This window comes from Cariama cristata, unplaced genomic scaffold (genome assembly GCF_000690535.1).
Source record: "Cariama cristata isolate BGI_N322 unplaced genomic scaffold, ASM69053v1 scaffold2301, whole genome shotgun sequence".
Lineage (NCBI taxonomy): Eukaryota > Metazoa > Chordata > Aves > Cariamiformes > Cariamidae > Cariama > Cariama cristata.
In genome coordinates, this window is record NW_009597330.1 from 13,063 (window position 1) to 38,650 (window position 25,588).

The 25,588-nt window shown below is 36.5% G+C and overlaps 1 protein-coding gene across 2 annotated transcripts; it reads right to left on the reverse strand.

The window, feature by feature from the left end:
- Nucleotides 1–365: 365 nt before the first annotated feature.
- Nucleotides 366–25,588, reverse strand: RAB3IP (RAB3A interacting protein). 2 transcript variants are annotated; one of them, XM_009708807.1, is made up of 10 exons: nt 25,316–25,588; nt 24,846–25,107; nt 17,792–17,887; nt 15,169–15,246; nt 14,588–14,791; nt 9,634–9,762; nt 7,229–7,341; nt 3,633–3,732; nt 3,454–3,523; nt 366–732 (listed from the first exon to the last, which is right to left on the reverse strand). In XM_009708807.1, the coding sequence occupies exons 1-10, from the start codon at nt 25,564–25,566 to the stop codon at nt 650–652; spliced, it is 1,386 nt and encodes a 461-aa protein (XP_009707109.1). In that variant the 5' UTR covers nt 25,567–25,588; the 3' UTR covers nt 366–649. The 2 variants fall into 2 exon arrangements, with proteins under 2 accessions (XP_009707109.1, XP_009707111.1); XM_009708809.1 differs by lacking the exon at nt 17,792–17,887.

The following is a 25,588-nucleotide window of genomic DNA, read 5'->3' on the forward strand; positions in this document are numbered from 1 at the left end:
ACCAAAGAGTGACCAAGGTAATTTTACTGTTCCTTGATGTTTGAAAAGCAACCTGCTTCAGAGGGAAGATACCCAGACTTATTATGCTGTTGACTCTTCACTATATATGTTTCTTTTCTTACATTGTTTTAAAAATGAAAAATATAGGAAAGCAGCACTTCAAAGAATTCCAAGTTCTCCTAGTTGTCTGCTAATTCTATCGCCATACATACACAGAGAGATACATACATGTATCTAAACACTACGACAAAGAAAGTGTCAGGTACTTACTCCCTCTTTATAAAATCATCTGAGTTTTACATTTTTGAATGACTTCTCAGGGAGGTTCACATTATTCGTCATCACAAAGAACAGAAGACAGACACTGCTTCAGACTAACACTTTAATCAGAAGTTTTGTTTTTAAATGTAAATTACAATCACTAATACACCTGCAAGTGCTTACCACATTTGTTCAACTAAGTATTAGATGTACGCATATACAGCATAGGTCAGTTTAAAACAATCACAGTACTCCTTAGTGCCATCTGCAAAAGGAGAAAGATCTTGGACCCACTTTGTGGAAATAAATATCAAGTGACAAAAAAAGATCCAGCAATTTTCATTATGTATATTCAATGAAGTTCATGCATGCGCAAGAGTAAAAAGATTTAGAGCTCTTCCTTGTAATAGCCAAGTTTTGCTAGAGACATCTCTCTTCTCAGCTGCATAACTTCCCAGAACATCTGATCCACTAAAAAAAAAAAAAAGACAGAAATATCATTAAACATACTGGATTCGTATTTTATTTCAACTGACGCATACAGGCTGCTTCACTGTACATCAGTTTAGGGGAACTTCAGAAGTAACAAACAACTAGTAAAACCAGAAGTAATGTGTGAGGGCTATTTTTGTTTGGTTGTAACAAGATTTGTTAAAGTATTTAAAAATTCTAAATGATGGTCCTATGAAAATTCCCCAAATTTTAGATTATTTCTCTTTAAATTAGGAAAGAAAAATACATCAGTACTTCTTGTCAGCTTCAATTAATTGCAGTTCCTCATTTTAATTACCCTACCCCTTGAGTCATTTTCTGTAAAATTAAAAGATTACAAGAAGGAAAAAGTAGAACTTGTTGGGTAAGAATTGTTTCATCACAGAATCTGTAATCGTTATGATTTTTTCATTTGTAATCTTTCTTCCTCCCTCTTTTTTCTACCAGTAATCTGCTAGCAACAATAACTGAAGAGGAAAAATACTTTTTTTTTAAATTTCATCTGTATTTTGCTAAACTTGATGAGCCTAGTGAATACCTTAAGCTTCTAGACACCACAGCAGCACAAATCAAAATTACTGAGTATATAATTATTCAAGACAAAAATAATTTCCATGCAGTCGAGATCATGATGTAGAATGATTACAAAGATTATTAACCTGAGCAACAAGCACAAGGTCTTCCCTACCATATTTCAAAAACCACTTTTATAAAGTGACCTCTGTCTCAAAAATGATACGGTGCCTCAGTAGAAATACATGCAACGCATTATGTAGACAATTATCATCAGTGCCTATATTCTTGTAAAGGTATTGTTGAAATATTTATATAAAGCTCCAAATGCCAATTCTATGTTTTTAATGGTAAAGATGACAACAGAGCTGAAACACCAAACTCAAGTTTTTTCAAAACTTCTTGTGAAGAATAAATAATTCTGATAATGCTGAAAATATTTTGATTATTTGATGGAAAAAATACTAACTGAATTTATCTTAATAGCAAAGTAAACAATTTTTAGTTGAAACTATATAGGTCCTTTTGGTCAAAGTAAAAGCCTTTTAACTATAAACCAAATTAAAACTTCAACACATTTTCAAGATCTTCTGCAATGCTAGTAAATCAGTAAACATTACCACCACCTGAATGTTTTATTAAACATAATTTAGTGTATGAAATAGGTGAATTTCTGGTGAATTCCATGAAAATAATTCCCTTTGACAAGGAAAGTTAACAGCATTATTTTTTGTGAGGAACAGTCTCTCTATTACCTCAGGAATACTTCAGGTTAGAAATGGAAACAAAAGATTTGGGTGTAGCTAAAATACTGAGCTCTTGAAATTGGGAAACATCAGAAGACATGACTATAGGTGAGGCAGATCAAAGTGGGGTTAATTCTAGCGAAATTCTGGATGAAGCAAATCTACATAGACTCAAAGACTGTAAGAATGAAAAGCACAGACAACCATAAACATTACAATGCTCTTTTACTCTACTTTCAAAAATGCAACTGAACTAAAAAAATAACTAAATTTTAGAAGTGAAAGCAATTTTTTTAATTAACTATTGACACAGGGCTAATGACACTTTTCCCACTATCTGTGCTTAGCAAATCCAGGAGCCTGATACGGTCAGTTCCAAAAAACCTTGGGCTGAAGGCTGTTGGGCAATATTCTTTGACCTAGACAGGAAATACAATTAAATCCATTGTGTACAGTTTAAACACAATCAAATCATCATAATTTTCTTTCATCGTGATAAACAGGTAAAACAGTCTTACAAACGACGACCAATAATTATAACTCCAACACGCAACATTATTTTTAAATTCCAGAATTAAGCAACTAGGTGCACAGTGCCTATATTTTCATAATCATCTGCTTTTATACAGACATATTGAAACTGAATAGCACAATTAAGCACACCTCCAAATTACTGTGCAGGCAGAATTTAAATGGGCAATTGTTGGATATGCTATTCTGACAGGAACAAAGCAACTGAGTAACAACTGGGGGGGCGGGGGTGGCAACGGCAGTAAAAAAACCCCTACACTTCCCTTTTGGGGTGGGGAGTAACAAAGCCTTAGATTTATAACCAGAGCCCTACTCAAGAGACTTTGCCATGCCACAGCAATGACCGAGATCTCATTTCTCAGCTGCACTCAGATGAATGATTACAGTATGGTTTCCTGTTTATTTTTTACAACTTAACCTAAAATACTGTCATCCTTGCCAGCTGTCCCTGAAAGATCATCTGACAACAATGGCTGGCTGAATTCTCAATGCATGAAATGAGAAGACACACCAAAACACCAAGTGAAAGAAGAAAAAATGGCCCAGATCAAACCCAACTGAAGTTTTTTTGGTCTAAAATATTTCCATATTCTGTGAGAGAAACTTGATTTTTGAATACCGTGTAGAAAAGCTAACTCCTTTTGTTACAGAATTTTTCATAACATTTCTTACTGAATAATGTAAGGGGTTTGTAGATGGACTAAAAATCACCGCTTAATTTGTTGTTAAAAAAAACCCAACTTTATCAGAGGGTGGAATATCACTAAATTCTTGTAATTTTAACAACGACTACGAACAGATAGCTTTCCTGCAATGTCAGGTCACTGCTATTGTGCACAGAAAGCAAGTTTTATGCCCATGGACTATGTAAATTTCTATGTATATATGCCAAATACAATTTCCTACTCACCATCTTGCTGCTTCAACAGTCCTTGCTGAATGTATCGAATATATGTAAAGAAGTTACACACAGAAGTGATCTGAACCCATATAAAAATAATAGTGGTTAATATAATTTTGTATAATAGCATGGGAAAAAAAACACTAAGTAACTACTACTCAAAATGAAATCACAGTACATCTACTTACCCTGTAACGACAGAAAGGAGAAATGTAGTAATAACTGCTTGAATCTCCTAATTTGATTCTATGCTTGCATGACTTACTTTGTCCACTGAGAGCGCATTTCCTACGAAACAAAGTTTTCATGGTTTAATGAACAAATCTGACATTAATGTCTAAATATTTGCATGCATTTAAGGTGTTAATGTAACTGCTTCATATTGGCACAGATATCCAAGTCTCTGCCTTCATTTTACAAATTGTAACTATTACAATATGTTGTCAACTATTTTAGTTCCACAAGTACTAATTTTGTTTCAATATTGGTGCACCATGATGCGTTTCTGATTTTTAAAACTTTCTTCAGCTCTGGTCACGTACTTGCATATTCACTAATTCAAGCTGGCTTGACAACTCTGGAACAGTGGGATTTCTTTAACTCTTCAGATGTGAAATAAACATTGTCTAAATTATCAGTTGATGCCAACATTTAAACAGATTTTTAAAAAATTCTGCTTGATGTTGCGTTATCATTAAAAAAAAAAAATCAGTCCTACAGAATAGCAGTCAATTCGCTGAAGCCTCTCTCAGATGTGTTCTAAGAGCAGCTTTGCATTTATGCCCAAAATGAAATCACATTTTATATTCAGAGTATAAAATAATTTGGGACAAAGGAAAATAGGCTGTCTGGCAATAATTCTTTCCATTACCATTACAAAAAGCAACAGTAAAATAATCAAATTTACTTCTTTGGGTGTATTACAAGTATGTTGTATTCAGGAACAAGGAAAGGTCAGTAGTCACCATAAACCCTTCCCAAAAAACAATTCAGGAAAAGGCAAAGAATTTTAAAAAACTTCCTCCAACGTTCTTCAGAAAAAGAAGGTTTGAATCTCTTGAAGAAAGTGCTGTTAATACAACCTTAAATGTAAATAAAACAAGAATTTGATTTATTTGGAATTTCTATATTGCAGCATCTCAGATGAACTGGGTTGTCATGGCATCCACTGTTTCATTGATTTTAAAAGCTGCTGGCTCTTCTCCTTTCCATTTCTACCTCACAAAATTAGGGAGTCTAAGAACAAGCAGCGTCTCAAAAGTGAAACAAAAATTACTAAGCTTCTGTGGTTTGAAACAGTGTCTCAGAGGCCCTTTTAAATAGCCTGCAGCTGGTCCACAGAACCATGTAAGACAGGAAAAAAACTGAAGAGTGTATATGATTTTCCATAGCAATTTATAAGGGCTGACAGCAGTCCATTGATCCAAGAAATCCTATAGTAGCTGAAGCAAGCTGATCGCAATTTCAGTCAAGCTTTTGTCAAAAGACAGTCAGACTTTCAATGCTAGGAAAATAAAGCCCTTTTCTCCTTCTGGCTATAGAATTACCTTATATATGTTATCTTCCATCACACCAGGTTAAATGCTGGCATGACAATTACTACTAATGACTCAATTCGGTGCTGTACAGCACACATGCAGCTCAGCGCTTTGTCCCCCATGGGGACAATTATTCGAATCCTGTGGGGAAACCCAGCTGTCTTTCTTTAAGGCAGCACTTACTACACACAATCACAGGCACCATTCAATAACTTCTGCATATCAAGAACCTTTCTTCAGTATTATCACAGCTCTCTGCCCTCCACTCCTTATTTTGCTGTCGGGCTATTACCCACTATTTTATACATCTGTTCCCCCATCCCTCAGGCAATTATATAATTTTAATTCCTTTTAAAACATTACTCTAGTTTTTGTTATTATTTATTTACAGTTTGTCTGTATTAGGTTACCTATACAAGAACATGGTTTCAATAAAAATAGTGCTTTGCACTGTATAAAAAAAATGTGAAAATGCTACTCTGATTCAGTGAAAACCGGAACACCTGTTTCCCATTCAGTGCCCCTAACCATATATAAGGCAAAGCACATTTGCTGTCAAATTACACTTAAATACTGCATATCCCTTATCCATTACTTATAGATAAGCAATACCACAAAAGTTTTTGTCACTACATGGCAGTGGGAAAAGGGAGAAAGGAGTACGTCTAGCCTTCTGAAACACCTAAAGTAAATAAATTAACATTTTGAGATGACAATGCACAAATTGTAATCTATACCTAGCCAACTATTTAAGGATTACATAAATTCTAATTTAAAAATTATCTTACGTTGCAGAAAATAGGTTAAAAATCTCATGAAACTTGAGCGATGCAATTGAGTCTCCTGTTTTAGAGTAAGTATTTCATCATGTCAAGATGTAGGGAAGTTGCTTGAACCTCAATGATTTTAAACCAATTTGGCAATTGCTCTTTAATGACACATGACTTGTTTCAGCAGCTTCTGGCTGTCCAGATTCCCTACTGCATTCATGGAACACAGCTCACAGTGGTGTATTTTGGACTTGCAATCACCACCCCTTGAGTAGCTCCATTATTTATGGTGGGCCCTTCTGATGAGGGGTTGTTACAGCTCAAAGAGCGTGTTTTCTAGTGATGGGAGGAAGCTGAAGAACATATAAATGCCTGAATTTTGTAGACTAGAAAGGATCAAAGACTAAGTCATAAAACACAATTTTCATTTTACTCAGCTTCTTTAAAGTAAAAATTTTGAAATATTTTAAATGTCTTTTCTCTTCCACGCAAAAATAGAGGAAAAACAACCACCAAAAACCAACAGCAAAGAGAAAGGGAAAAAAAAAAGAATCTTAAGAGTCAGATGAAAATATTTTGATGCAAGTTTTCTATCAGCAAATTGAGCTGTCAAAACAAATACTACACAGAAAATTGTCACCTTGTCCAAAAGATCTCAAACAGAAAAGGCAAGGCTTTCTCAAGATTTGGAAGGCTCCAGATTAACACTGACCTTGCTTGCTTAACTCTGACACACTCAAGCACACTACAAATCCCTTCCTTCTCTCCACATGCATCAAAGTCCCAGTGCCTCAGGCAAGTCCCTCCCACCTAACTTTAATGTCTGTATCAGTACCTGACAACAGTCTTGCTTCAGATTCCTCTAGGACCATTTCAGAATTTCTATAACCACCTTCCTGTCATTGAAGCATACTTCCTGCTTTGGATTCAAACTTACCTTCACCTTCATTCCAAAAAAACCTCCTGCTCAAATTCAGAGGATTTATTCTACATATCTCCTCTCAAATCCTTCAGCTACCTTTATCAGCGTGCTATGTCTGTCCTAAATTTCTTATGCCACAAATACTCCAGATGTCCAGTACTCAGCCCGTACTACTTCAAGACCTATTTCATGACGCTTTCCAGGTGATAACCCCTAGTTCAAAAGCATCTGTTTTAAGTATCAGAATGGTTTTCTCCAAAGAAGTCAATGTCACTTTTGTGGTCAATGCATCATAAGTGAAGTAAACAGCTCTCCCAAAAAGGGAATTTGTCTTAAAGGTTTGTTCTATATTAGTATTTTTTAAAGTTTAATTTATTAGTTGCTTACTTTCCCTATAAAATTTTGTAACAGCAATCTTGAAGTCTTAGATTTAAGGAAACAACGTTTTAAGATACACAAATTTGACTGAGGTGATCCGTTGATGGCAGTTTTCTCAATCCAAGAGTTATCTCAAATGAGACAAGATTCCCCCTCTGTCTGTTAGCTTAACATACTTTGGTCCCCCACATTCAACTGCAGAAGCTTTCACAAATCGAACAGGTTGCAAGCCAACAGGTTCAATGCTCAGAGTGTTGTTTTCAACAGCTTCCAGAACAGCTGAGGCCAACTGCAAGAGAAATTTAGAAAGCAGTTAAAAACAGCTCTGTGTTACCCATTGCCATGAAGCAATGACATATTTCTTCTTCTGTAAAGTTAGGAACACTGAAAAAAAAACAAAACAACACACATGAACTCAAACAGAAATTCAATTACAAATGAGATTTTGCTTTCATCACAAGCAAGAGGTCTCATTTCCAGGCTCCTGTTTAAATTCTGCCCTCCAAATAACCCTGTTCTCCCTGAGGCAAGATAACTGCCTTTACAGCCGGGAATGTAGTCAAGCATGTTTAAAATGCTAACTGTGTTTTCAGTCATTCCTCATAAGCCCAAATAGCACATACATTTGTACATGCAGTGTTCTTGTCAGAGACTGGACATGGCACAATTTTTATTTAAAAAGATTGCTCTGATTTTATGGTGTTCTGTGGAAACACAAAATGATGCAGCATGCTTCCTTATCTTGCAAAAAACCAAGTAAATATTATGTCAAAGTCCAAGACAGCTTTAGAAAGATGTTCAAACAAGTAAGACTGAATAGAAAAGTCAACACAATATATAGAAAAGCCAGTTGCAACTTTCCAACACTAGTCTAGTTAAAACATCATCTTCATGAAACAAAGTATAACTTTGCTCAGGTTTTTTATGTTAGTTCTTTATAAATACACAATCATAAGACACTAGAAATATGCTCGGTTTGCTGGATTGGACTCAACACTTGCCCAAGACTACCATTTAAGTATGGATAAGTAATAACTATGACTTGATTTAAAAGAAGGCGCAATCTATGGTATTAGTGAGATAATTCTGTGCCAAGGTTCTTTCCTACTGACTAATAAAGATATTTTTCTATTGTACTTCAAATATTTTAGAAAAAGAATGTTACTATTAAAGTAGTTCATATGAAATACTCTTTATCTGCTATCTCCCAAAAGCAAAACAGTACACATACACACACACAAGAGGCTAATAAGATTTAATATAATACTTCAACCATTCAGGTAACTGCATTTCAGCTATTCAAAAACACAATACATGTGTAGTTTATTGTTTGGTCTAAATGCACATCAGTTTATCAATATTCAAGTGAAAACAGAAGTTGGTCACTATACACAGCATCTGGAACCAATAACTGCTAGAACTGACAAGTGCTAGAAGCCTCATTCTTTCCTTAAGAGGAAATACAAATCTACAGTGATTATAACACCACTGAAGCAGAAAAAAACAAAATGAAGTTGCTGGGGAATACAACAGGATGGCCTACTTACACATACTGCAGAAGCAATTTCATTCCCATAGTAACCAAGTAAACTTTTTAGTGGGAGAGGTTCATATGATGCTGTACACCAACCATAATGAACTGGTATACAATTAACTAAAAGATCGTGCACGCTTATGACCAGCAAGTAACAGCAGATGAAAAGCATGGGAAAAGAACTAACACCACATGAAAACAACAGATAAAATATTATGAGGAAAACATAGCATTTTCCATGTGAGGTGTTTAATTTTACTGGGGAAAAAAATAGTAACAAATTTTAAAGCCCTCAAACTTCATATTTATTTTAACAAAGATCTAAGAATATGGTCCCTTTCCGCTAGAGACTGATATCACAACTACAGTCTGTTAATGGTGCTTAAGAACAAAAAAACTAAATAAAGCAGGTGGAGCTAGAATCAGTTCCACGTTACTCCCAGGATGGGTAAAACTCCAGTCTTTCCTCTGTATAGGAGAGTATGTGGGAATAACACAAGAAAAAAAAAGTCTCATAATCCATCTAAAATCATATTCCCAAACTGCCCCTGTTGAATCGTATCAAATCCCGAAGTCTAATTCCTGTAACTCAAACCTCTCCAAGAAAAGGCCCAGACTGTGCCTGCAGCCTGCTCTCACCAATATGAGAGAAAACTGGTCCACAACATTAAATGTATCAGCCTTTACTGTGCCCTGTGTAAACAGCAGACAGTGACAGGGCACTATTTCTACAAAACTGTCTTTGAAATATCAGGAAAAAACCCATCATCCATTCCTACAAACATTAGATTCTGCCAGACAGGAGTAACAACTGAAGGAGTAGGCTGAGAAGGCCATATCTGGAATAGCATAAATGACATAGGGAAGAAAAAATTGTCATTTCAATACTCCAGACTAAACTTCAGCACTTCACTGTGAACTGTCACACTCTAATGAAAGAAAAATGGTTAAACTTCGCGTGAAAACATTTTTAATACAGTCTACTAACTTCATGTAACACATTTAAGGGAAAAGCATCAGTGACCACATTTAGACTACTTCCATTACCTCGCTTTTTGAGAAGGTTAAGCATGGAAAAATATCTTCCCGATAAATTTTGTCCAAGAAAGGACATGTTCTGTCCATAGTAGGCTCATCCTTCCAAGATCTGAATTCATTGTACAAAGACAGGTCAGCCTAGAACATACACAAAGATTCACATATTTTAGTAATGCAATTATCACACTGGTGTCCATCATTTGTAAATATTTGCAGGTAAATAATGACCATTGAAACGAAACATTTTCCATTGGACTGTGAAAGAATGCTATCGTGGCCCAGCTACGAACAACTTCTTAAATCCACTTTCCTAAGACTGTAAATATAAGCAAATCAAAACATATCATTTCCAAGACACAGAGGTAAAGCATTCACTCATCACAATACCAGGGACGAGCTAATTACCTCTTCCTCCACTTCCTAAGCTTCCAGGATAGCTCTGAAAAACTTAACTGATTGTTTAACAGAAAAAAGCAAAAAATGTTTTTCTTCTTGATGTATCTTCATTACAGTATTTTAGTCTACCTCCATTTCTGCGAGTTACAGAAAAGCAGAGAAATCTAAAGGAAACAACTGCAATCCTAGACATCTTATATGTTCACCTTGCATCTGAATATAGTATACTGCTATCCAAATGCTAAAAAAAAAATAAGCATTTAACACACTAAATATACTAACACAGGAAAACAGGAATTCAGTATACAATCAGTTAAAGCTATACTCTTAATTCTTCATTTTTCATCTTCATGCCCAAACTCTCTCCTACACCATGCTACAACAGGAAGGCAAGAATATTCACTGGGCATGATTTATGAGCCTGCTCCCTCACAGCTCCTCCAGTCAATGTAGAAACACTAAAACAACTCATTAAAGCACACTAAGAGTAAGCGTGCTCTGTGTTAGGAAGAGATGGTTTTATCTCCTTTGAAAACACCTTGTTTTGTCATCTCCATTTGGAGATCGGTTTGACAGTGGGAAGGCACCTATCCACTCTGGTGTTCAGAAGACTGGTACTAGGTCGTGATTAAAATCCACATTTGCACTATCGGAAAGTCTGTCCCATGGGCTGGCAACCCCACTAACAGTTGGAGCCCATGGAGGTACTCCCGGAGCACATCACCTGGTTTAGGGTTACTTGAGGAGGATCCTGGTCACAGGCACCAACACTGCTCCAAGACGTGAACTGAGCAGAGTGGGGATGAGTGCTTCTGACGCATACTCTCCATCCAACATAAAACAGTAATGCCAGTCCCCAATGGGATATGCAACACCATCCTGCTCCTCAGATGCAACACCATCCTCAGACCGGTTTTGACATTCTGCTGACAGATTTCAGCACCTTTCTCCTCCAACTGGTTGTTATATCCCTTTCTTGTACTACAGCAGACCTGTACTCCTAAAATCCAAGCCTAAAGCTATAGGAAGCGATGTACACTGCAGGCCAAAGATAAGCCAGGATGCATTTTTAAAATTCTGTAATAGTAAAACCAAATAGTATCGATGAGATAATGAAGAGGGAAAATAATGTATGCTGAAAATAATTTCTTTTTAATCCTATTAAAAGGATTACTACACTGCTTCAAACTAACCTCTTTCAGTCTCTTGCTCTTTCCCCATGCATTACTCACCCCTCCTCCTCTGAGCTCTCAGCACTTCACCATTGTTTTACATATATATATTTTTGGGGAGTTCTTGTGTAATTTTTGTTTGGTTTTTTCCTTGAAAAAGGACATACAAAAATTACACCGGCAAATTTGTTTTTCATTAGAGCTACTTGCCTTACACTCAGGTACAATCAGGAACAACCACCTTAATTAAGCTAGTCCATAAATGTTCTGGTTGCTAAGCCACGAACCTCACTGTACAAATGAAATTCAATAGGTGTAACTTGCCCCCTAAAGGAACATTTCCCATACCTTAAAACTCATCTCAGGTCTGGCTTTAAAATGAATACAATCAAGAGATATCAGCACAAAAAGCCATTTTGGATTTGTGCTGTATGATTCTAAAAATTAAGATGCATTTCTTATTAACTTGGTTATTTTCTAGATTTAACTCAATTTCCCCCAAAGCTGCAATTTATAAAGAAGGTGCCTTGAAAAAAGTGCTCATTGAATATAGCTTGATGCTTTTCCTTTCCAACCTACAGTGTTACATGTGTACCTCCTCCTTGCCTTTACTTGCACTTTCACTAGATCAAAGTTATGATCATCTGCAATTAAATATACAGTCAATTGTAACAATAGCTCTAGTTAAATTTTTAACATTTTTAATTTACAGTAAAACACAACATCAGAGAAACATTTTGCCTCTTTAAAAAAAACACTGATGCATTTATCAGCATTCACGCTGAGTGGATGCTACCTGCCTGCCTAAGATCCAGGCAGCCATTCAGCTTGCCTAAATCCTGTTAACACCTCAATTAATTAGATATGTCTACTTATCCTAGGGATTACTCCCACATGCTAGGAAGTATTTCTCTGGGACACTGGCACCGTTCTGGCTCCACTGCAATTCAGGGTAGACAGACAGTCACTCTAACTCTGTCTACATTCCACAAAGAAACCAGAGAGTTGACACATATTTACAGCCAGCTCCATCCAACATCTCGAAATGCAAAGCTCTGGGTTGTAGACTCTCCATAAGGGTCCAAAGCTATATTCATACCATACACCATAAGGCCACTACATACACCTGAGCAAGGGTACTCTCAGCCCTACTTTTGAAGCCAAGTCACTCAAAAGCATACAAAGGGTAACCTAACTCAGTGGCAAGAACATTTAGCAAGAAGGGGGCAGAACTAGGGTTTCAGACCCAGCTCCCAGAAATGCAAACACATTTATCTTAGACCACCAACAAACAAAAGCAGTAAACAAAACCACAAAGCACTGGATAACAAAAGCAGTAGGGAAGACATGTCTCCCCTGCTTAAAACAACGTCCTAACCACCATGCCAGAGGCAGTCTTGCTTTGTTCACCCCATGCTGCATTCCATTAAATACTCGGGCTCAGAAGAGAAAGACTCAATTCCCAGTGTGTGGAAAATCTGTGTTTCTTACTGATTCCCTGGGCTGTCAGTGGAAGAAACAGTCACCTGTTTCGAGCAGCCTCGATCAGCCTCAAAGTGTCATCTCCTTATGCAGCCAACAAAAAGGAGACTGAACTAAAGAAAAATGTCAGGCAGACTGGACCTTCTGCAGCATGTCCTTCACTTTCACCACTTTCTCTCCACAAGAAATTGAGGCAAAACAGATTTCTCCCCTCTCTCAATCTTGCCCGACACTTAAAAATGTCATTGAGTTATGACCTCAGTGTGATGCTTACAAAGTAATTGTATTCCATCCCAGCTCTCCCCTTCTCTGAAGAACAAGGGTTCAATTTTAGTAAGGAAAACATCCTGGATACCACTGAAAGTGGACAAGCAAAGTCTAAAGCTTTTTTTTTTCCTGAAGTCCAAGTATGAAAGAGAAACTGGAAAATGTCTTTATTTTCTAGATTTATACTATACACCTTTTTACTATAAACACACTTGTTGACGACTGGCAAAACAAAGTATAAAAATGGTCACCGCAAATCACATCAAAGATCCAGTTAGCCTGCTACCCCTCTGACAATGGCCAGCAGTGACAGAACTGGCTGCAGAGCAGTACAAGAGGGAAGACAGTGACGTGTCTTCATTTTACAGCCTCCCAATTTCTAGCAATCTATAGTTAAAGAAGCTTTCTAAGCCAAATGTCGTATCTATCTTCTATATACCTTAATGGGCTTTTCTTTTGTCATTTTGCATGAGTGCATTTTGAACATTTATATTTTTAATCTTGCTACCTCGTGACAATGAGTTGCAAAGTTTCATTATGTACTGACTGAAAATTGTTTTCCTTTTAGCTTCTAGAGTTTTCCTATAAGAAATCATTATTATTTGTTCACCATTCATCTTTCCCATGTCACCTGTGACTGTATAGATTTTTGTTCTACGTCAAGTGTCTCTCTACACAGAAATATTTCCACAGGTTTGACCATCTACGTCACGCTTCCTTGTATTTTCATTATGTTCTTTCTGAGATGAAGATACCATAGCTGCATGCATAGACACACACATGTACGACACGTTTATTCAGCAGCATAATGCTTTTTCTTTTGCTGTTTATTCCTTTCCTAACAACTCCTAAGGCTCTGTGGCTCTTTGACTAGCACTAAGCACTGAGATGGTGTTTGCAGAGAATTATGCACAAGTACACTACTTTTTTTTTTTCAGCACAACGTACCTATTTCTAAGTCCACAACTGCATGTCTGCTAGAGTTGCATTTTTTCCCTAGATGCTTTATTTCTCATTTATTGATTTTGAATTTCATCTGCTGTTCTACTAACTGCTCAGTATCGTAAGATCCTTCTCAACTCTTTGGTCACTTTTTGCTACTACCATTCCAAGGACTCGAGCACAAACCTGTCGCCTCATCACTTCCCCATTTTCAATTACATGAGTAGATAAAAAAATAGGCCCCTGTAGGACTCCAGTGGTAACTCTGCTCCTGTTCTCCAATAAATCACTGATTCAGTCTTTTCCCTGGCCTCTTTTACCCAACTTTGATCTATAACATGAATCTTCCTCTTTTCTATTACAGTTTATGAAGTGTTTATGAAAGTTTATGAACATTTTGTGATGGACCTTGTAAAAAGCCAAGACTTATTCAGTTAAACTGCTTTTTTTTTTAATTCCCATTTTTAAATTATTAATTCCAATATTTCAAATTTTATCTCATCTTCCCATAATGATTTAAAGGTAAACAAGATTTAGAAAAATCACCACCTACTGGCATGTAAGAAAAATTACTTCATCGATGAAAAATATCTGTAAAATAATCAGTATTACATGAAGATTTAATATATACTAGATTACTGCGAGTAAAACAAAACAATAAAGCCAGCTTATCAGCAAAATGAGGACAATCCTTGTACTGTTACCTCTTTACAGTCTTTTACAATTGGCTGCATCATGGTAAGGTCCTGATGGCTGCCACCCATAGCACTGCTTGTACTCTTGTTTCTTGCATGGCCTTTCTTAAAAGGAGTTTTTCCACTAGACTGAAACTCCTTAGTTGGAGATGTCGGTGAAGTAGACAATACTAGTGTTTTCAGTGCTGCTACTTCAGCCTGGAGGACATCAATCTTGGGGGGAAAAAAAAAAATAAAGTCATTAACAAACAAGAATATTGCATTAGGCTATGAATACGTTAAATCATTTAACAAAATTTCCAGTTATCTTGGTTCAAATCAAGACTTCATCTTGCAACAGTACTAACAGAGATGCCTATGCAATTGCACACTGTAGTAACACTGGCTTCCTACGCACCTTGCTAGCTATCCGATATGATGGTGAAGCACCAGTTGTGTCCACAGGTGTTAGCTAGTATGTCAAGGCGACAAAGAACAACTTAGTATATATTTTAATAAATAATACAGCATTACCTGTATACGTTATGATTCACACTTTAGATTTATAACCATCTGAAAAGACAAAGCAAGCAAGCTGGAAAAAAACTCACCTTTCCTTGTGCTTCTTTTAACTGTTTTTCTGCTGCAGCTTGTTTGACATTAGCTTCTTTAACCATTCTGTGCGCTTCCTATAAAAAAAGTTTACCTAGTATAAATGCTTCACACAAATGTACAAGATCCAGTAAAAAAACCACCTAAGGACATACTTTTGCTTCACGAAGACTACTTGTGAATAGCAAGTTGTGCAACAGTCTGAAATTAAATAGTTATATATCAAAAAATACCTACAAATCTATCATTTGGATTCATCACTGGCCCACCAAGTTTCTTCTCCTGGGTCCTCAGCCCAGATTCAGAAACTCAGCCACTCCACCCAACCCCTCCAGCAGGAACAATACCTGTCATGAACACCAAGCTCCAATCACGCTTCGGTGGCTGGCTAGTCAAGTTCCTTGACGCCCAAGAGAAAGACTCAACCAGTAGCAACACAAGCAACATGGGCACAGTAGCACACTCAAAAGAACTTCTCCCTTCTTCTAGCCAGAATAACCAGTTTTAGTCAACTGTAAATTTCCGCATGAGGAACCAGTCGAACAACTATGAAGTCTAAATTCTTACCATCAATAAAGCAGACAAAGCAACAGCTTATAAATAGTCTCTCGATTAATAAACATTTCTTAAGTAGAACAGAAAAAGCACTAAAAAATAACCCAAGTAAAGAAACAAGGCTATGCCAATAAAGAAGAAAGCATAAAAGGGCTGGGGATTTTTTAAACATCCTTTTTTCTCATACCTCTAAGCCTTTTGTCTGCATAATGTATTTGTTCAGGCTCTGATCCAGCAATTTGTGCCTGTGATCACATTACTGTTCTTACTTGGTACTTACTGAAGGCAACAAAGATTGAAAGATCAGGGCCACTAACTAAATTACTTGGGATAGGATCCTTCTCATATCTGTAAAGCGCCTAGCATGTATCTGGACGCTATATAAATAAAACAAAGAAGTTCATACATCATCATACCAAAAGATCTGGCTCCCACTGGCATACAACACAGCTGTATAGTATGGCTTTGTAAAATTCTCTTAAGTAACAACAGACACATGCAGGAATGGGAACATACACATTTATACAATGTGTACAAATACATTTAACATTGACCATGCAGTTTTTGCTTAGTGATGCACCTTTGAAAGCAAAGCATGTTACAGTGCTATTACAGTGTAATAATGTAGTATGTACACCCAGCTGTGCAAAACAAATCTCAGTCCTCCATTAGGATGCATTAATATAAGCTCTGGCATATCCACTTACATGCTCACTGAAATTAGTGGGATTCAGAATAGAACGTGAATTCAAGGGCTGTAGATCCCAATGCAAAAATCAAGAAACCTCACCACTGTGTTTTGTTAGGGCCTCAGTGAAATCAAATCGCAAAAGAAAATTCAAGTGACATGCCCACAACAGTTCTGAACAATTAAAACTCAAACAATTATTACTAATACACCATACATAGCTTTAACAAATGGACACGTCGTTCTAAGTTATGAAGTGTCATTAATATAAAATTTCACTGACAATTTCATTTTTATTCCTTTACTGTTAAAACCTCTGCCCAACATTTTCCTCCCCCTTCAACATACACAGGTATTTATGCTAAAAAGTACCTTTCCAGTCTCCCATTTATTCTCTACACACAGGAGCTGCTTAATATTTTAAGTAACTTTGCCCTACTGGGATGATGAAATAAAATGTGTTGCCAGCCCACAGAGCAGTTTGCAATTTGATTTTTGAATGTCAGTATTTTCAAGGTTTTAGTAGCACTTTTATACCAATACAACAACATAGGTATAAGTACTGCTTCTAAAACATACCTAATGTTGTATATTTATGCCTATGCTGAAAACCAATACTTACGATTTGGTAAACATATAAATCACTTCTGGATTATGAAATTTATTCTGACAGTTATAGGTATCACAATTTAGCCTCTAGGCATTCCTATATACTCTCCCATGATAAAATGAGAACTGATCCTACTTCAAGTATGGATTTAAGATTTTTTTCCTGTGTATTACAAGCTCACAATCTTTGCTGGCACTACTGCCTTTTTCTCAAATGAAAAGGTTCCACTTAAAAGTTTAGGCTTCGCACTTGGTAACCAGGTTCCACCCAGTGCATCACTCAGTATTAATGTTTCTTTTCAAGTTTGTGGGAGTAGGGTGCTGCCAGATCCAAAATTCAAAAGCTGAAAGCATGGTTAATCATGTACTTGCTACCTCCATTGATCTGGAACTATGTTATTTTTTTATTTAGGCACCATGGCAACACCAAATTTAGCTCTTATCTAGATAGCCTTGTTGTCAGACAGAGAAGCTATCTCAAAATAGCTATGCCCAAAAAAAGCCTAAATAGTTCTAAGCTTTCTGATATATTTTCCTTATTTTCTTCATTTCGTGTCTAAGCAGATCGACAAGCTCAACAAGGTCTCTTTCATCTAAGTGAAAAGTCTACTGCTTGCTCTTCAGCCTCTACTTCAGCACACCTGGGTCTTCAGGACACAAATCCCTTTAGAAGCTTATTGCAGAAAAATTCAGCATACAATATACTGATTCTACGTAAAACATCTGGCTCAGCTTCCTTTAAGTATATCACATCGAAGACTCCAACAAACCTCAAACAGACTAGCTGTAAGTTCTTCCAATTCCTGTCCAAGTTGATCTCGCACTTTAGAAAGCCTTTCACATTCTTCATCTTTTAACTTCAGCTCCTATGGAAAATTGAAAGTTATTTATTCTGACTTAGAGTAGTAATTTGGCCTTTTAAAGCTAATACCACAGAGACGGGGAGAAAAGGAAAAAAATAATCAGAGGAACATAAAAACTGCTAAACAAAGTCTCTCAAAATATAAATCTTAACTCTAGAAGCAATTAATCCTGTTCATATATAGCTATTTCTCCTTGCTATATGGAAATATACCAGGCCAATCTAAAGTATCTCCAAGCTAGACATCAGCATTTCCAAAAATACTCTGAAGTAAAAAAAAGTTTTTTTTCCTGAAAGTATAGAAGACTAAAGTCACTTAAAATATAGATGGAATTAATTATTGGGACAGACAGAATATCAGTTCTGTTTACCCGTTCCTTAACAGACACTTAAAGAAAGTAATCCTTTTTAAAATAAAAAACAAAACAAAACAACCCACCACACAACAAAAAGCTTTGTCTCAAGACAATCCCCAATTCTAAAAGAATCTTAAAACATATTTTACTATAAATATTGTCTCCTGCGTATCTCCATATAATTAATACAATTCCAAAATCATACTGTAATTATAACCTTGCTTGTTTATGCAGATATATAAATCAAAGCAACTTAATGAAACTCAAAATGTTATTTGTCTACACCACTAAAATTTAAGTGAAGAAGGCCTGACCATACCACTTTTACAGTAAGATTTTTAACATATATTTGGCAGTATACAAGGGTTACACATGCCCAATCTCATTTGTACTGTTCCAAGTCTGAGGGAAAAGTGGAGTAATTTGCAAAGAAGTACAAAAAGTTCAACCAGGAATTTGAAAGAGGAGTTCTGCTCCCCTTCCTCATTCATTAAACCCTGGAATCTCTTGCAAGAAAGAGACAGATGGAGAGAAAAAGTAAGGGAGAGAAAAGCATCAGACAGCCCATTCTGACCTTTCAAGCATTTATTTTTTTTTTGGCCATAACTCCCCTCCCATCCCCATCTAGTTCTTCCTCCTCTTCTTCTCCCCCTGTCAAGCTAGCTATTACACTACCATTGCTCCTGAAGCACAGGACCCAAGCCTGTCACTGACACGTTAAAAACTCAAAATACAATCTAGCAATGACTTGCTTTGAAAGCTTCCAGAAACCAGTAAAGAAAACAGCTGCCTTCAGAAAACTCGGGGAGCCCAGTCACTAGAGAGTCATAAAAAGGCCCAAATTGCAGCTTCCCTTGTGGTTTTGGGAGGTGGTTAGGATTTCTCTCAAAGTCTTTGTGATTGAGTAATGTCGCACACAACGAAATAGTAAACTACATCTTGCCTTGCGGCACGCTGATATTAAATCTTACTCTCAACTTCTGCAGTAAAACTGGCAATAGATTTTCCTCTAAGATGAAGGGTCCTTTTTGACTTCAGCTCCTACATTTGACAAGTGTTTAAAGACTGTTCAAGTCTCATTCAGTATCAAAAGCATTATTTCTCCCTTCTTTTATTTGGTTTTAACTTTGGACATTTTGATTGATTTTTAGTCTGATTTGTTTGCTATTTTGATTTTTTGTTTTCCATATGCAACCTTTTAACTATTTTGAAAGGTACCACTTAACGATGGGTTTTTTCCAAACATGGTATTTCTCAAATAGTACTCAACTCTTTCTTACTAGCTACTATTCCGCACACAGTGACCTCTCTCTCAAAAAAAAAAAAAAAAAAAAACACAAAAAGGCAGGAAAAGAGCTACAGATAGAGAGAAGAAAGGAAAAAGGAATACTAAAAGTCAACAAAAAAAAATTGGAAAAAAGAAGTTAAAAAAGAAAGGGGAAACAAAATTTAATTAATTAATTTTGTGTTAGTTTAAAGTATTTCCCATCTAAAGTACGGTTCTTAATAAGGAAATGAAAGATTCTGATGCAAAATGCTTAAAGCTCAAGTTTCATGTGTTCCTACAAATGCAGAGAATACATCAGTGCATTTCCTTTGGTTTACTTCTCTGACTTGTAAGGAAAATGCTACATACACATCAGTACATCTTAAAAGGAGGTTACATTAATATTCAGGTTATCAAATTCATGATGAAGGCAGAACTACCCTAGGTTCACTTTTTGGGTTACCACTATCAATACACTATTTTAAGTAAATCATTACGGTTTTGCCTGCAACTGGAAAGACTGGGGGGGTTAGATTAAAATTTAGGCAGACAAGTAAAGCTATTTAATGAAAACAAAAAGGAGATGTCACCAAGCAGTCTACTATGCATGGCTGCTTACCTCGGTTTGTCAAACACTGGGCAAGTTTCCATGCCATGAATCAGGAGGAGCCTAACACATTATTCTGCCAAGCAAGTTTAACAGCTCAGGCTTGTTAAGCAGGGCAGAAATAGAGCGCCCAAAGCAAAAAGCTTAGCAGTTATTAGAAACGTTACTACTGCCTCTGTCTTTAAGGCATTACTGGAGACTTCCCAGTCATACACAACATAAGAGGCAGAAAAGAGACAACTGCGTGTACTAGACTAACCATCCATGCTGCAGCCCTTCCCCCATTACTGTTCTGAAAAAGAAACTACATTAAGAAGATGAGCTAGTATAAACCACAACACAGTTACCAAAGTAGGTAATAAAAAAAAATTTAACTTGCATGGAAAAAGAACTTTAAAGTAAAAAAAAAAATCCTATATCACAGAGTCGTATTATTGCTTATTTCACTTTGATCTTCATAAACAGACTACAAGGTGGGTCTTCAGAAAGATCCAGTGAGATAAGGAATGCAAATTACTGCTTCAAAAACATTCGTATTTTAAATTCCAGATAGAAAATAAACCTGCATCTAGTTCAGCAATTTAACCAAGTCAGAACTAGATGTGGAAGACCAAGGAAAGAACAAAGATTTTTCTACAGATATCACCTAAAATCAGAACCATGGGACACTGCTGAATTTCTATGCCTACGATACACTACGAGAGCATCAGAGGTGCAGAAACTGAAAACTCACACACAGCAAGGAACTGCTAGAACACCTTCAGAGAACCAACCCATCTTTAACAACCACAAGCCAGTAGCCTTACAATTCAACTGCAATTTTGTTTTAGAAAAGCTTGAAAGTACACTCTTTAGTGGAGTTCTGGGACGGTATTCTGGAGCATCCTTATTTTTACTGTTTATTAACTTATAAGCAAATGACAACAAAAATTTTAAAATGCTGAATGTACTGTATAGTACTTCTGGAATTCCTGGGTAGTGGTTGTGAGTCTATTTATTCATTAATCCATGCAGAGTTCTAAAATCTCATGTTTTACCATGGAAAAATAAAGAGATTTAACCACCAGTGTTAGCTTGCACAGAAATGCTGTATGTTACATTGGATTCTTTGACAATACAGGCAGAACAATGGGAAAAAAATCTACTTCAAATCCTGTATCAACACGGAAGATCCAAAGACAAGAGATCAAATTGTAACACTCAGTTTGTTTCTGAGATGAAGAATGCATACAAAAATTGAAGCCTTTGAAAGAAAAATCTAGATGTGAGGATCAGGTTCTTAAACTACATTGAACTTTACAATACCACATTCTATACTGTTACCTCTTTCACAAGAATCACTGTTTCAGCATGGAAAATATCCCCAACTTCACTCTACTAGGGAAATATCAGTAATTCAGATTTCTACTACAAAAAGTCAAACATGGTTTTACTTGTTACCAACAAGCCTACAGATCTTACTCTAAAGACCACGGGAAGCATGGAATTCAGTATCAAACTGAATATGGCATTTGCAACCAACATCTCTGGTAGACTGCTCTTTCCTCATCAGAGAAGGAGGCTAACCGTCAGTGGCAAATTATAATGTCAACACTCCAAGAGACAACATATCAACTCAGAAACCTAAGTTTCCCTCTGTAGTCATGGATGACATCATTATATTGACAGTCTGATTTATGAGGAAATAACTTCAGGGCCAAATCACACAAAAATTCAAGGAAAACACGACTATGAATTGCCACAGCTCAGAAACGACAAGCAAGCTACCCAAAATATATGCAACGTGCTGGTTAATTAAGATGAAAAGCAAACAAAACGTATTGCTTTGCAAGGACTTCACTGAACTTGCACATCAAGAAATACTGTATGTCAAAATACTATCTCTGTTCTCTCAGAAGTTATCTACATGTGGTTGATCCACCATCAGTAATCACAGTGACACAGCTTAATCCAAACATGGCAGAAAAAATGCAAATGCCCATGGACACGAGGAGGTAAGGTCCCAGGCACTGACTCACTAAGCCTTCTCAGTTTTCCTAATGCTGCTTTAAAAGGGCAGCAAAACAGAGAAAGGTTCATATCATCTAGAGCCAGGGCTCTTCAGCTCCACTTTACAGAACATAGCCAGAAATTAAATCTTCAGTGAAAAAATAATCAAAAATTACCTGAATGGTCTCAAAGAGTGAAAAAATCCATGTCATTTTAATTAAGAGGGCATTTTAAGGCAAAAATATGTCCAATCTTATATGCTGCATTAGTAGAGAATGCTGCCTGTCCTGCTGTTACCTCTGACCCAATCTTATGACATGATTTGGTGCTGTAACCAATCTAGACTGAAGTAGAAAGCATATCTCCTCTCATCAAGAAACAGATTTTTAAAATATTTAACAACTTTGCCAGCAATGCTGTTCATTTTGAGAAGTGAAGTCTGTAGTCTTAAGAAATATAAGGCATACACAAAGTAGGAAAAAAAAAAAATATTTATTTTATTCCTGAATAATTTCTTCAAGAATCATACTCAAATGCCTAACAATTACACACTATACATATATTCTCTCATATAAAAAATTGAGAGCATATTAGGAAAAAAGTTGCACCCCAAGCAAAGACATGAAAAAAAATTTGATAGCGGATCCCTAAGCTTCAAAATTCCTATTTCCTTTCTAGTTCCCTTTCTGATCACAATTGCAGTAAATTCAAACCAATCTTTAATGCATACTACAACAGCATACAGTTTGGGTAGGAAATTCGGAACAAATGAAAAATGTAAGGCAGCAAATTTTTGCCTAACTTTGTTCACCCCTGGAAAGTCCGTAGTAAGGTTTCTAGGCTCAACGAGCTCACAAAATTCAAGTGCAAATTGAAATTCTCATTTTTCTCACTGTTCCTAATAAACAGCACAGAGACTTACTGAGAATTTAAAACCATTATGCAAAAAACAACCAGCTATACACAGGCACCACCTACTAATTATATCCCTACTGATTTCTAAACCCAGTACTCATCAACAAAAGTGAATATACTTAGAAATAAAAGTTTAAAGACTGCATGACATACTGAATATCACAGAGTGGGCACAACCCTATGGGAACAGCTGTGACTTTTGGAAGAAAGCAATCAGAGATGACTTAGGGACAGAAAAAATTAGTCCTCATACAGGTAGTGGAAGAAAGTAGGTATTACAGAAGGAACAGGGTTTATTGTTGTACAGCCTGTAAAGACTCCTGCTATGATTCCCGTGTTACCGAGCAATTCTGAAACAGTGCAAGTTTAGGAAGACAAGCAGACAAAGTAAGTTATCCATCCAGTATAACACTGGTAAGAATCAACCCGATGGGTTGAGAATTAGCAAGAACTTTGACATCAACAGTCTCAAGTTAGTGCTGAATCGCTTTCGTTAAGAAGACCCAAAGGGTTTGAAAATACGTAACATGCAGTTAGTATGTCCTAGCAGCCTTAAGGCCATTTCCTTAAAAATTACCTTAACCAATTTTGGAGAGAAATAGGAAACGTTTCAATCTTTAAGAGACAAAGTGGTACACACTGGAATAAGATTTTCAGATAATTCCAAGGTAACAGTAGCAGATCTGAGTTGTGGTTTTCAGGTACATTAGCTGTACTTTGGTATACTGTCAGGAGCTGGAAGAGCTTTTCCAAAGTTTAAACTTTAATTTGTTCTTACTTTCTAAGGTTCCAAGTTTAATCACTAGGATTATATATTCACATGCAAGGTCCTCAAACTCCGCTCAGGTTAATCTTTCCTTTCAGTGGTCAAATGCTAAGCAAACACACACATTAGCAAAGGAAGCAACTACTCCGCAATAAAACAATCAACAGAAGTAGTGATGTCAGAATCCATATTTAAGATTCACATTAACAAGGGCAAATGCAACTATGACAGAAATGATGACTACATTCAACAAGATGAAGTAACAAACAGAGGAAAACAAGTTCGAACACAAGATAAGACGATCTTAAATCTAAACAAGAATGGAATCATGTAGAGGAGAGGAAAGGGCACAGATACAAACAGCACAAAATCTACTCGAAAGTTTAAGCACAGAAGGATGTTAAAGTGACAAATAATGGCTTTGCATTTATATAGCACCATCCATCCAAACAAGACAAAGCGCTTTACAAATATTAATGAATTGAGCCACAGTGTCTTCAAAGGTATCCATATTCAATTTGAAGTGTGGCGTAACAGTACTCAAAAAAACCACCAGTGACATCTTTATTGCTTCTTTCCAATGCAGGCATTCCCCTATGAAACATCACAAGTACCCATGTTCTAAAGCATTTCTATGTTCCATGACACATTCTTCACTTCTATACTCTGGGAGAAAGAAGACTCAAGAGGTATACAATCAACGTCTACAAATACTTATACAGTAACAACGGAATGACAGAAAATTACTCCTATTCTCAAATGTCAGAATGAAGGAATGCTCTACATTTCAAAAAAAGCATGTTTAACCAGATATTGCAGCAAAAGCTTTCCATGGTTAAACAGCAGCAGCACTAGAAAAAAACAACATTATCAAGGAATAACTCTAATAAGATATTAGCACTTCATACATTCAGAAAACTTTACATAAAATAATTACATCCTAATAATTCTACAACAAGTAAGTATACTCAGACTGCACCTCCTGGCCCATCTATCATTCTGCAATATCAGAACCACTCTGAAGAGAGAAAAAGCAAGAGAAGACAAGACAATGAGCCTTACCCTCTGAGCTTTCGCAAGTTCTTCTTTCAATCGTTCATAGCCCTTTTCTCTTACTTCCAGTACAGATGGACTCCGTAAGTGAGATAAACTGTCTGTACTCAACCCAAAAATATCTTCATTTCCTTCAGCAACATCTGCTACTGTAGCACCCTGCAAAAACTCTCTCTCTACGTTATTGCTCTCCTTTCTGGGATTATTGTGATTGAATGACCCACCCTGGGGTCCAGAGGTAGAACAAAGTACTGCGTCGGTAACATTGATGCTGTAAAGAGAGTGATATATTTTTTATTTATATAATACATTAAGAAGAAATATTTTAGAAATGGCAGTAGTGGTGGTGAATGTACCATCATGGACACAATTTAATATTACAACACTGTAAGTAATATCGAAATTATATCTTTAGTAAAACAAACAGTTTGTTGCATATAAACATCAGCAATTTAAATAAAAAGACACACAGAACTTACCTGACACCTGATACTTCTCCACAATTCAGCTGTCTGGGAGATGAATAAACAGGTTGTGTGGGAAGGTCAGAAACATTTAATGCATTGGGTTGGATTGGCGTGGAGGACACAACAGAAGGATGTGGTCGGTAGATAACACTGGGTGAGGTAGTTTGTTCCTGAGTCCCTGGCTCATTTACTCCAAGAAGATCTGGTGTAGTAGGCGAAGCGAGGTTCACTTCATGAAAGCCTTCCAAGGGGTCACTGGCCATAATAGAAGCCTCATCATATGAA